We start from the raw sequence: 12,409 nt of genomic DNA on the forward strand, positions 1-12,409 counted from the left end.
CAGACGGGTGAACGGTCGGACTGGGTCCCGGTTACGTACGTAGAGTGAGAGAGTGACTCTAAGGCGGTAAGCTTATCACTTCCCAAGTTACGTACTCCATAGAATTGGCCCAATTTGGGGAAGGGAACTGGTACAGGCTCGGGGCGGAAATTTCCCCGACCTTCCAGTCTCCCCCCAACCATGTTGGCCTGAATTTTGAAAACACCACACCAGAATATCTGCCTGCAAGATTGATTTACTATATCTCACCAATCTGGATGAAGGTCCCCCAACGGTCATGTTACAATAACCTCCGGGTATGGAGGAGGCACTTTCACTGCAACCAACCAAGCCAACAGTGCCTCAGCTCTTTCTCCGCGACGGCATCGCAACACCAGTACCGCCCATTGGAATCCCTCGAGGATTTTAAGCTCGAGCACTTTCGCCAGGCATACTTCATCCCTGAACACCCTATAATCCTCCCCCTCCGATATTTTCAGACCCTTCCCGCCTTCGAGAAATGGTTTCGCGACTCGCCGTCCCGATTGAACACCGCCTATCTCAGTCAATATGGCGCGGATGCCCTGGTTCCCTTGGAGCTGACACAGGCTCCTGCTAGAACTAGTACTGGGGCGGGTGAGCATGGCTTTCGGCAGTTCTATGCGCCTCTAAGCCTATTCCTCGAATGGATATCTACTGCGGAATCTCTCGAATCGCACACGATGCGTCTGTACCTGGCGCAGTGCCAGCTCCTTGACTTGCCGCAGGTCCTTCGCGACGATCTCCCCACCCCAGACCTGGTTGCGCAGGTAGGAAAGGGCGATGTCTACGATACAAACATTTGGATCGGATATCCGCCCACGTATACCCCTCTTCACCGCGATCCGAACCCAAATCTGTTTGTCCAGCTGGCCGGACGGAAGGTGGTGCGATTGTTACCACCCTCGGAAGGGCAAAGGGTATTCGGCGCGGTGCGACGCCGACTGGGGAAGAGCGCCGGCCGCGAATCTGCTGCAATTCGGGGAGATGACATGATGCACGGCGAGGAGAGGGTGCTGCTTGAGCAGGCTGTCTGGGATGTTGCAGCTACCGAATCTAGTGGTCCCATCGGATTTCAAGCGCACCTAGAGGCTGGAGACGGTATGTTCATACCTCGAGGATGGTGGCATAGCATCAAGGGACTGGGGGATAGTGTGACTGCTTCGGTAAGATCCCATGCTGTCACGTTCGCCAAAGGGAGTTTACTAATCGTTCACCAGGTCAACTGGTGGTTCAGATAACAAGTGCTGGCAAATGCAGCTATAGTCCGTAGATTGTAAAAAAAAAAAAAAAAAAAAAAAAAAAAAGTAGAATCGAATCATACGTTTCCCCGTCTATAGTATACAACTCTATTATGGGAAAGGGAAAAAGAAAACAAAGGAAAAAGAAAACAAAGAAACAAGGAAAAGTCACCACAAACAGGGGGAAAAGTTTTCGATCTCATTGGAAGCACCTCGAAGCCTGTATTCTCAGTGGTGAAGCTATAGAAGGCAAGTGTCGGTTGTCCCTCACTAAAGTTCTAGAATCCTCTCCTCGCCGCGGTCCCGCCCAAGAGCTCCCTCTCACCACCTTATTCCACCTCACAAGATAAAAAAATCCCTTTATTTTCTGTCTGTCACACGTCACTCGATTCCCTTTTCTCTCTCTCTCTCTCCTGCACCCTACTAAAGCTACAGCTTAGGTAACTGACATATAATGCACATGTCTGGCCCTGTGACCCGTGCCTCTCTCCTCAACATTCTCCTCAACCCACTTCTTACCACATCCACACCCACCCGCGCATTGGCGATCAGTACGCCACGATTCCAATTCCATCTCCCTAGTCATCCGCATTGCTTCGCTACTCATCTTTACCGTCACCATAACACTAGTTTCTGCTCAACGATGTCGACGGCCACTTCCTCGGAGCCTCAGACTACGGGCACCGCCACCCTCTCTGAAAATCAGGAGCGGAAAGAATACCTGGCTCTTCCGGATGCAAATAGTGTCGACTCTGCGACGCGACAGCTCGACGTCAGTGGTGATGGGTCATCCGTGAAGCTGGACCATCTAGGCCCGTTGGTCGTCAACCAGGATGGAACACTATCGAGAATCTCCAACTGGGAGCAAATGACCGAGATCGAGCGGACAAATACATTGAGAGTCTTGGGCAAGCGGAACAAATTGAGGATTGATGCTATCAAAAAGGAACAGAACCAGGGACAGGAAAACTAGGTAGTCTCACAACTGGCACCGAAAAGAGACAATTCGGTCGCGCCGGCTGCTGGAGGGCGATTCTGCGAATCGTAATGTCTTGTGCTGTTGTTATATGCCTTCTACACCGGTTGAATAATTTACAGGGACGCATTGCCGGACCGCGCGTCACATTCACAACTAGATCTTGATCATATATCTCCCGCCTGGAGCAATAGAACACATCATCTTTGCCACCTCTCTTTAGTCCAACGATGCAAATTAGATCAGCCGAACAGCCAATCACCAAATCGTGAAAAAGGATTACTGTGTCTTGTCAGTTCACATGAATCGTCATGGCAGAAATGCATAATCGTGGGGGGTTGAGGGCTTACCGCGAAGGTACTTCAACATAGCTCTTCGTATACTCATCTATATCATCCACACCAGTCATTATATCAACCTCTTCGGGCTTCCAAAGCTTTGTCCGGCAAAATAATTTATAGCCGACATAAATGATCGGAAACACCGCGATCATCGTGTACGAAAACAAGAATGTCGGTACGTCCCAGTTACCGGGCAGGAATACTGTGTATCCTCCGACGAAGGTCATGACGAATGTGGAAACCAAAGCTATGTAGGCGACATAAGGTTGGCCCCAACTCCGGTAGGGTAGAGTCTGCCGGGCCACGCCCTGTACGATCAGAGCTTTTCTAAATCTAGTGTATGTGAAGGTGATGACTGAGAAATTGATGAGTTGGGAGGCTGTCATCTGTCACTCTGGTCAACATTCGAGCTAATGGCACGTTCTGCGAGGGGACCCTACCAGACTAACAAACCAGTTAAGTACGACTGCTGAGCCATTGGAAACCTGTAAGAACGCAAGGAGAGAGATAAGAAGCACGACCAGCACGCAGTAGATCGGTATACCCTTCTTGGTGCACTTGGTGAGGATACGTGGCGCCTTGCCATCAAGCGCAAGCCCGTAAAGGCTACGGCTGGCACAGTAAACATAGCTGTTACCCGCGCTGAACGAAGCAAGGAGAATCATGGCATTGACGATGTGTGGCAGCACAGGGATTTGCAACCGATCCATTGCAATCACATAAGGCGATGACGCAGCGCCGGGCAAATCTTGTTCAAACGCAGCCGCCATTTCGGGGTCGTTATAAGGAACCAAAATGCCGATGCAAAGCACCCCCAAAACAAAGAATGCCGTGAGCCGAAGAAATATGCCGTTGTAAGCCTTCGGTAGAACTCCACGAGGATTGACTGCCTCCCCGGCAGCCATTGAGACGTAATCTGGTCCGGCGATGGTGAAGCTGGCCTGAATGAAACAAGCCAAGAACCCAAGCCATCGCCCAAGATCGCCAGGTTTGTAATATTCTGCGAAGGCTCCAGGATTCTTCCAGTACCGGAAGCCGAACCGGTCGCCGAGAGGATTGCCTCCAACCATCACAATAAATGTGAAGAATATCAACCCCACGCTGAGTAAGACTTTGCTGAGAGAAAGCCAGAACTCAGACTCGCCATACCATTCGACGGCAAAGAGATTCAAAAGACTAAAGAGTCAACAGGTTCAGATCTGGTTAGAAAACTGCGGTCCAACGGTCCATCAAGGAGAGGCCACGCACACGTAGAGTGCCAGTACAATGATAACAATCCCGGCAACTGGGACTACATCACTCCAGTAGTTGATGATCATATTACATGCCGTAACTTCGAACGGAACCATAACGGCTTCGAATATGAAGAAGTTGTAACCAGCAGCCACGCCGAAGGCTTCGTCGACATATCGACCAGCGAATCTAATGAAAGGTGATGAGATGGGCAAGTAGGTAACCATTTCTGCCAGGCCTAGCACAAGAACTTGTTCAGCGACGGTCATACCAGGTCAAACGGATACAGGGTGCCTAGGGACTGATGATCGGCAGAAACGCAGGCGTATTCATGCTTTCAAATGTTCTCAATCTCGAAATAGCGCAAGGCTCGAGGTGCATTTGTTGGCAGAGAGGTAGAACCGGAAAAAATGATTTCGGACCGCGAGGGGAGAAGCCAACAGGATTGAACAATAGGGCCTCTTACAGACTGTTATACAGAGGATGACTAGGGACCTATTCCAAGAGCATATAAGATTTGGCATTCCACGTACGGTGAGAAGAGGTATTTGATCACAAAGGCCATATGCAAAGCCGTGCTATTTCACAGCCAGATCAAATATGTGTAGCAGTCATATCCTACTTAAGTTTCCACGGGGGTTGTAAAGACAGCTCGTTCAAGTTGACCAGCAGGTCTCAATGCGTCATCCAACCAGTGGATGCATTGGCCGATTTGCAGTGATAGTTGACTCACTCATTGAGGCAAGCTCTCTGGGACAATATTTGCCGGTTTGAGATGGAAGAGGGTAACAGTAGGGGAGGGGAGGAAGGGTAGTATGAAGACAAATCGGGAGCAGTATTGGGAAACTAACCAGATCAAAAAGGCCAGGAACAGGCTGCCAGGGCCACCATGCATCAAGCCTTTACCAATCTGCACATATAGTGCTGTGCCAATTGTACCGCCGATGCCAATAAGTTGTATGTGCCTGGGCTTAAGCTTGCGATGTGTATGGTCGGAGGCGAATGCGTTTGAACAGACAGCGGACTCTTCACTACCATTGACAACCCCACCCTTTTCATGGGGTTCTTGGTGACTGGCAGCATGTTTGCTATCAGGACAATCTATCGTCGGGGATCGCCCCTCATGGATAACAGTTGCAATAGTCATCTGCGAAGTGTGTATATGGCCTTAACCCAGAACTGCAATTCTGGTTCACTCGGAAGGGCGAAGACCAAGGATCGACAGAAGGCAGAGCGCGCTGCATGAAAAACAATGCAGAAAGAAACTCCGGAGAGAAGACCAAAGGCTAAGAGAGCAGCGGACGAAAGGAGGCCGTCGTATATGTAGCAAGCCACTAGAAGCGGGCGTGAGACGGTATCATGATCGTATTCACCATGATTTATTACAGTTGCCTGCTGAAATGGCTGGCCTACCTCGGCAGGTATGTCAAGAGACACGCAAGAAAGCAAATCATAGAGCAAGAAGGATATCTCCAGCACGGTCGACTCCATTTTGGCTCCCCACAATGGCGGGCAGATAATAAGGCCCTTACTTCTTCTAGCCTGGAGATGGACAACAGACTAGCGCGGAGGGACCAAAGGGAGGGCTCAGAAAACCCCACAGCAACATTCCTTAACCCATGAGGCTTCCATCAATTATATGTAACCAACAAATGTCAGCCACAGGATTTCTAATGCCAGCCTCCGAGATGATGATGGCTCCAGGATTGCATCAAAGGAAAGGAGGAGAGGGTAGGTAGGTCATTGTCAAATTGGTATGATCTGGTGGGGTGCGAGAAGTGTGCGGGAACTTGTTGGAGAGAGAAAGATGGGGTGGGGGACGCCAGTTTACAACAATTTCAAGTCACGGAGCACGGAGAACAATACGTAGCCTAGACTTTTTACTGTCTGTTGTAAATAATGATTACAGAACCGAGACATACGGTCAGGACATAACGCTTACTGCCCGAGGCGCCCATTTGCTGCGATCACATGACGACGATGTGCTGTATGTACTGTACATACTGTACGGAGTAGTACGGTCTTCAAGGTTCATTCCAACTGTGCTACTTGCAGAGAACATCTCCTCTATCGAGGCCTGGAGAGGAGAGGAAACATGGTAAATTTGACAACTCGATGGCCTCAGTAAAGCACCCAGCAGAAAATTGGCCAGCCAGGAAAAACAAATGCAGTAGAATCTCCAAAGAGCGCCATTGTTACGTCCAAACCAGATCTGCTTCGGTGGAGTTCAGAGGAGAGAGAGAGAGAGAGAGAGAGAGAGAGAGAGGCAGGTTGTAAGTCCTCATGAACCCAATCCAGTGTCTAGTGGGATCGCGCTGTCGTTTCGGTTTCTGCAGTCGACGGACGACTTCGGCCTTGGACAGGGGGCTTCTGCCCCAGCCAACTTGGAGGAAAGAAGCCATCATTATCTTCAAAATATAGGTGATGCGATAAGTCTGGCTCCAGAGGGCTCTGCTGGCGAGGTTGTGAGTGGGTAGCCTCACCGACTTCGGGCCTCTCTGTCGGGAGAGGTACGGACTCAAACTTCCCCGGCTGATCGAAGTGACTTGGGGACATTGTTTGAGCAACAGTGATAATTGAAGTTGGAGAAAATAATGCGATGATAACAAATCAGCGGATCTGAAGATTTATGAGAATTCTAAGAGGTAGGTGGATGTTCGTCATTGGGAAATGCACAGTATCCGGATGAATACAGTTGTTGGCCAGCATTCCTTACGTCAGATGCCCAAAGTAGTAGTATTATGCAAAGTTGGTACTCGAAGTACTGTGTGCCCTCCAAGTACAGTACAGTAGTACATGCAACCTCAATCTTTATATAGATTGAAAGACGGTGGAAGAAAAAAGGCTGCTGATCAATGAAACAATAACCTTAACCTCCTCAAATTGTTGAGTTATGAGTATGAAAATACTTTCTTGTTTAATGAGAATTAAAAAAAAAAAAAGAGTACCAAGTACTTCAAATGCAGACCAATGGCAGAGAACTGAATTGGAGGTCGCTTTTTCCCAAGTTCCGACCCACGGTTGCACCGGACCGAGCACTTCTTCCCCCGCCTGCCCCGCGTCTTCTCGTGCCGAATCCCACCATCAACTTCTTTCCTTCGTTACATTAACTTGCTTGCTTATAAGATCTGGAATCATACTTAATCACTCACCAGCAAGTTGTATGACCATCAGTGAGACACCATGGTTGAACACGAGCCCGAGCCGAAGCGTTTTTCTCCTAAAATCCCTGTCCAGCTCGACCCTCCCAAATACGATCTGATAACTGTGGAGGAACTATCGAAATGCGACGGTCAGTTGGTTTTATCAAGGGATACATAGATGCACGCTATCTCTGACCGAGTACGACTTCCAGGCACCGATTCAAATCGTCCTACGCTGGTCGCAATCAAGGGAATTGTTTTTGACGTGACTCGCAACGCTGCATACAGCCCGAGCGGGCAATACCACGGTGGGTTTAAATCCGGGCTGCTCGAATGACCCGACTATCTGGTACATGTATATGTTCTCGTTGTACTCATATCTTTGTCCGATTGCAGTGTTCGCCGGGAAGGATCCCTCCCGCGCCCTGGCCTCCTCGTCGCTCAAGCCTGAGGATTGCCGACCTGACTGGTACGATCTCGAGGATAAAGAGAAGACGGTACTCGATGAATGGTTCACGTTCTTTAGCAAACGGTACAATATTGTTGGGAAAGTGCAAGGCGCCACCAACTATTGACAGAAGTGAATAAGGCATTTGCGGTACTTCCTTGATTAGCCAGCGCTCCTCTGTCATAAGCGCGCCAAATATGCCTAAGGACTGGCATCTGGTGCCTTGATATGTTGTTGTGATACCTAGCATCTTAGTCTATCTATATCTAAGTAATATCCCAACTGATCTCTGCGGATTGCCAGTATAAGTATGCACAATGACCATTAGCTATCTAGGTGACCCTTTTGAACTTTTAGATGTACCCGTGTCTAGGCCTTCCCTTTCCGAGTTCTCCGTTGCATTCTCTTCTTTGAAATGATCCGGTTTCGCTTTGCGATCTTGTTTTGTTCCTCCGCATCTTCACCAGCATCGTTCTTGTCGCTGCTGTTATCAGAACGCTTTCGCTTCTGTCCCGACTGGGAGCTCTTATCCTGCGCACCACGTTTCGAGGCACCATCGCCTGGTTCTTGCTCCTTCTTGAAACTGCGTGCCTTAGACTGCTGCTCATTGCGACGCTTAACGACATTGGCGTTCTCGATGGCGAATTCAACGACGAGCCGTTTTTTCTTGTCCTGGGTATCAGGGGTTGCGGATTTGGGAGGCTCGACAGCATGACCATTGAGCCATCTTAAACCCATGAGAGCATGGCGATGGGTGTAGTACTCGACGAAGCCGTAACCTCTACTCCGGCCTGCTCCGCTTTCCTCTTTAACCTTACTTCCATCGCGACTCTCATAGACAATCTTGGCTTGCCTGACGACTCCCACGCCCTTCTTCTTCCGCTGCTGCTCTGCTTCGCGCATGACATCAGCAGCCCGGTCCAGCTCTTCCTTCGACAAGGGTTGGCGCACGCCGCTTTTCATGTCCTGGGCGAAACCAACAACGGCCTGCCTAGCCAGCTGCTTAAGATCCTTCGACGTGATATGGCGGGGAATATTGCGAATGGACAAACGCGTAAGACTGAGGTGAAGGCTCGGGTTCTTCTTGATGAAGTTTTGTCGTTGTTTGTAGCTGTCCTCTCTCATCTTAATTTCAGAAGGTGAGAGTTTCTTGTAGAGAGAGGAATTGGGTGCGATAGTACCCTCCTGAAGAAGGTAAAGACGACGTTTGTCAGTATCGCGAACAAGGCGACGAGAAACACCCTCTTCCTCGAGTTCGGTGGCACGAGACTTGCTCACCGCACGAGCGATCTGAAGCACACGGCCATCCAAGGTGTAACGCCCACTGGGATCAGCGTTCTCATTTTGTAGAACGGACTGCTTGTATGACGTGGATGCTTTCTTGCCTTTGTCTTTGTCTGCGGCAAGGGAATCTTGCTGTTTGGGGGCATCGCGCACACATGATACTGCATCGTCCACTTTCCAAAAGCAAACAAACCCGGTCCCACGAGGACGCTCAGTTTCTCGGTCAACGACAATTCGTGCATAGCGAAGGGGGCCAAATTGGGTGAAATGCTCATAGAGCATCTCATCGTCACACGTGAAAGGCAGATTCCTGATGAAGATAGTCGATGCATCTCTTTCATCTTGTTTTGCCTCCTGCTCATCGATGCCTTCACCTTCCAACTCTTCCTCATCAAGATCGTCTTCGCTTTCGAGATCCTCGTCCTCGTCGGCGGAAAGAGCGTCCTCGACAACATCAGAGTCAGCCTCTGCCGCTTCCTCGTCTTCATCCGCCATCTTAGTATCTTTTGGCTCCTCATTTTGCTCATCACTTTCCGCGCTATCTTGCTCTTTTTGCAGATTCTCCCAAACATTTTTTTCCACTGCCCAATCAACAGCCAGTGTCCGCCCGTCTACCTCCTTGCCATTGACGCCCTCTAGCGCCTTCTCTGCGTTCTTCTTTCCCCTCAGCACCACGAAGCCGAAACCGGCCAGCTGGTTTCCCTTTTTGGGGAGATAGGCTTGCTTGACCTTTCCATAACTCCGGAAGAGCACTGCCAAATCGTTGGGTTCCTTAATGCTCCACGGAAGGTTTCGGACGATCAATCTGGGTGGCACAGCAGCCGCTCTTTGTTGTTCTCTTTGCTTCTTGAGCTCAAGAGCTTCGGTAGATGGTTTAGATTTGCCAAGGTTCTCGTCGACAACACGATGGCGCGGTTGCGCATACTCGACCTTGATTTTCTTCCCTGCGAAGACAGTTCCATTGAGTTCCTCCAGGGCAGCCTTCGCATCTTCGACATCAGCAAAAGTCACGAAGCCGTAGCCCTTCGATTGCTTTGTCTCTGGGTCAGTGACGACGATGGCATGCTTGATCACGTAGGATTGTGAGAAATGTTCTGCGAGGCTCTCGGTGGTCGCTGAGGCGGGAAGCGATCGAATGAACAACTCCCTGCGAGGTTGGTTCGAGGACGGCTGGGCTGTTGCCTGGTTCTGCGTATCAGCAACGGCCACAGATTTATTTTGGCTAACTTGTCCCTCGACGGGGCTCTCGTTGCGAGAATCGTCAGTGTTGGCCATGGTTGGTGTATGAATGACTTTTTTTCGTAGGAAAATCCGCGGCAGAAAAATCCCAGCAAGGACAAAAGTCTCGAGGCAAAAGCGGGTCTCAGGGCGGTGAGGAAGAAGATTAGATAGATACGACGCGCTCGAATCAGAGACCAGTAATTTCCCGGATCCATCTCGTCTTGTCGGGCTTAGGTGTACTACATGCCTAGTATGCCAGTGCGACCAAGCACGACAGGAGGGGGAGGGGAGCTTATATTGATACTTAGAGGTATGATATCGGTAGAACAACTGAAGATATCGAAAAGCTTTTCCCGCAGGTTACGGACAAGTTCTGGATTGAGTTGCGGCATGTCTAAGGAGCGGCTCGAACTCTCGACGTCTGGGAGTAGGAAATTCATGACGCACCCAGGTTGCACGTGAGGGCATACCGGTCGGAAGGCCAGCCAACAGCGAGAAGCGCAGCTTCTCAAGCTCAATCAAGTCCAACTTGAGCTCCGATCCGTTTCTCAGACTGTGGCTTCTTTCTCTTCCAGTGTTGAGCGGAGGCTTGTGAAGCAGTGAATACATTGTGCTCATATTGCTCTCTAGAGAGAAGATGGGAAGCGAATCCAATGGCAGAGGCGAGCGATCACAGTCCAGCGCACCTCCCACGGTCTCGACATCAGGCCAAGCGTTCAATCCACCTAGAATCCAACAGCCTAAGCCACAGGCACTGCCCAATAGATCCGGTCCCTCCGCTATACTTGTCTCTACACGACAGAAAGGAAACCCGATCTTGAACCATATCAAGATCGTACCTTGGGAATATGCGGATATTCCGGCCGACTACGTGATCGGCAACACTACCTGCGCGCTGTTCTTGTCGCTCAAGTACCACCGCCTACATCCTGAATACATCTACTCGCGCATACGGCAGCTAGCAGGGAAGTATCTACTGCGCATTGTCTTAGTGATGGTGGATATAGCAAATCATGAAGATAGCCTTCGGGAACTGTCTAAGACGTCCCTCATCAATAACCTTACATTGATGCTGTGCTGGTCTGCACCCGAAGCTGCACACTACTTGGAGCTGTATAAGTCATCCGAGAATTCTCAACCTACAGCTATTCGCACGCAGCAGGCCCAATCCTACAAGGAATCACTAGTCGAATTTGTGACTACTCCCCGCAGCATTAATAAGTCGGACACTGCGAGCCTAATCTCCACCTTTGGAAGCCTACAGAACGCGATCAATGCGCCGTCAGAGCAGATAAGCGCGGTCCCTGGATGGGGAGAAAAGAAGGTCAAGCAATGGTATAATACAGTGAGGGAGCCATTTCGAGTGGAGTCGATGAAGAAGGCGAGTGCTCCCAATAGAGATAGAAATCATCGACTGGCAGAGCTGGAGACTGAGACGGCTGGCGCCTCTTCAAGGTCAAATGAGGGTCAGGAGCAATTTGATGAAGAGTTCCTGCTTGCGGAGTCGGAGTGCAGCAAGCCCGGGAGATATGCAGATACTATTGAAGAGCAAAGGTCCCAAGAAGGCGCCCAGTCAGAGGCAATTGACCAAGGCATCATGGTAGCACTGGCAAAGCTTCGTGAGACTGGTGGCTGACGGGACGCTGGGGTTGTGAGTTGATCTAGCATATATTGACCGCCAGATCAATGAATCGAGCCTCTCAGGCCGTCTCGTGTGGGTGAGCCTCAACCGAGGTCATAAGTTGATAGAGAGAGCCGAAATGTTGCGAGCCAACACTTCGAGGACTCCCCTCGATTAGGCAAGGTATGTAAGCTATATTTGAGGTGACACTCAAACCAGTTTTATAGCAAAGTGTCCACGGTACTGTACACCTCCAATACCCAATCCGTGAGAGATGGAATAAAAATACCTAGTGTTAGCATATTAATCATTTCTTTTTCCTTACCGCCTCAGCTCTAGTCAATTCAAAGTCCGCACGAAACATAGACAGAATCTTTCTGAAGGGGAGGTTGTATGTATGCGTGCCTATGCGAGGGATCATGACAGGTTTAGACATCGACTAAATACTCAAAGCAATAGACTTTAGATAGTGGATTATTGAATTAGCCATATGCAGTACAGTGCCAAGATCATGCTCATAACAAGCGACAATCTCTACCAGAGATCAATAGATACTAGATTCATACTTACAGTGGGAGGAAAAGAGTTTGCACCCCCCTGTTTGGCTTACGTAATGCGCTAGCTATCACCGCCTTCTTTATTTTGTCCACCGCACATTCAGCAAAGGAAATAATTGGCTTCTATAAGAGTTCTGCTGGCAGATTTACGGATACACTGTGCCTAAAGAGGCTAGCGGACGAACTATTGCAGGGTGGGGGGTGCAAACTCCTTTCCAGGGACTGTAGGCTTGGGTAGCGGGTGTCGGGGCCTCGGGTGATCCGATCACAGCTGCTACTATGTATGAGACTATGAATAAATAGGCTCGCCGCCCCGTGGGGGAGAG

At 49.8% G+C, this 12,409-nt stretch overlaps 7 protein-coding genes across 7 annotated transcripts; 4 read left to right on the top strand and 3 right to left on the bottom strand.

The window, feature by feature from the left end:
* The first annotated feature begins 14 nt into the window (after nucleotides 1–14).
* BO66DRAFT_340542 (putative JmjC domain protein) lies at nucleotides 15–1,296 on the top strand. Its single transcript, XM_025644411.1, has 2 exons — nucleotides 15–1,184; nucleotides 1,239–1,296. Exons 1-2 carry the CDS (start codon nucleotides 258–260, stop codon nucleotides 1,257–1,259), a joined length of 948 nt encoding a protein of 315 aa, XP_025508467.1. The 5' UTR covers nucleotides 15–257; the 3' UTR covers nucleotides 1,260–1,296.
* A 46-nt stretch (nucleotides 1,297–1,342) lies between these two features.
* On the top strand, nucleotides 1,343–2,470 carry BO66DRAFT_388119 (uncharacterized protein). The gene has a single exon (XM_025646472.1). The coding sequence runs from the start codon at nucleotides 1,714–1,716 to the stop codon at nucleotides 2,230–2,232; it is 519 nt and encodes a 172-aa protein (XP_025508468.1). The 5' UTR covers nucleotides 1,343–1,713; the 3' UTR covers nucleotides 2,233–2,470.
* A 7-nt stretch (nucleotides 2,471–2,477) lies between these two features.
* BO66DRAFT_312581 (putative general amino acid permease (Agp2)) lies at nucleotides 2,478–4,956 on the bottom strand (the record flags this gene model as incomplete). Its single annotated transcript, XM_025643360.1, has 6 exons — nucleotides 2,478–2,517; nucleotides 2,586–2,962; nucleotides 3,017–3,752; nucleotides 3,825–4,047; nucleotides 4,276–4,304; nucleotides 4,661–4,956. The coding sequence occupies 6 exons, from the start codon at nucleotides 4,954–4,956 to the stop codon at nucleotides 2,478–2,480; spliced, it is 1,701 nt and encodes a 566-aa protein (XP_025508469.1).
* An 807-nt stretch (nucleotides 4,957–5,763) lies between these two features.
* BO66DRAFT_388122 (uncharacterized protein) lies at nucleotides 5,764–6,493 on the bottom strand. Its single transcript, XM_025646473.1, has one exon. It carries the CDS (start codon nucleotides 6,363–6,365, stop codon nucleotides 6,111–6,113), a length of 255 nt encoding a protein of 84 aa, XP_025508470.1. The 5' UTR covers nucleotides 6,366–6,493; the 3' UTR covers nucleotides 5,764–6,110.
* A 331-nt stretch (nucleotides 6,494–6,824) lies between these two features.
* Nucleotides 6,825–7,703, top strand: BO66DRAFT_365049 (putative progesterone binding protein). The gene is made up of 3 exons (XM_025645197.1): nucleotides 6,825–7,101; nucleotides 7,165–7,260; nucleotides 7,349–7,703. Exons 1-3 carry the CDS (start codon nucleotides 6,993–6,995, stop codon nucleotides 7,525–7,527), a joined length of 384 nt encoding a protein of 127 aa, XP_025508471.1. The 5' UTR covers nucleotides 6,825–6,992; the 3' UTR covers nucleotides 7,528–7,703.
* Nucleotides 7,704–7,769: 66 nt separating this feature from the next.
* On the bottom strand, nucleotides 7,770–9,959 carry BO66DRAFT_365051 (mRNA-binding ribosome biosynthesis protein NOP4; the record flags this gene model as incomplete). Its single annotated transcript, XM_025645198.1, has 1 exon — nucleotides 7,770–9,959. The coding sequence occupies one exon, from the start codon at nucleotides 9,957–9,959 to the stop codon at nucleotides 7,770–7,772; it is 2,190 nt and encodes a 729-aa protein (XP_025508472.1).
* Nucleotides 9,960–10,152: 193 nt separating this feature from the next.
* BO66DRAFT_388123 (DNA repair protein RAD10) lies at nucleotides 10,153–11,822 on the top strand. The gene has a single exon (XM_025646474.1). It carries the CDS (start codon nucleotides 10,543–10,545, stop codon nucleotides 11,539–11,541), a length of 999 nt encoding a protein of 332 aa, XP_025508473.1. The 5' UTR covers nucleotides 10,153–10,542; the 3' UTR covers nucleotides 11,542–11,822.
* Nucleotides 11,823–12,409: the final 587 nt, after the last annotated feature.

This window comes from Aspergillus aculeatinus (assembly GCF_003184765.1).
Source record: "Aspergillus aculeatinus CBS 121060 unplaced genomic scaffold BO66scaffold_3, whole genome shotgun sequence".
NCBI lineage: Eukaryota > Fungi > Ascomycota > Eurotiomycetes > Eurotiales > Aspergillaceae > Aspergillus > Aspergillus aculeatinus.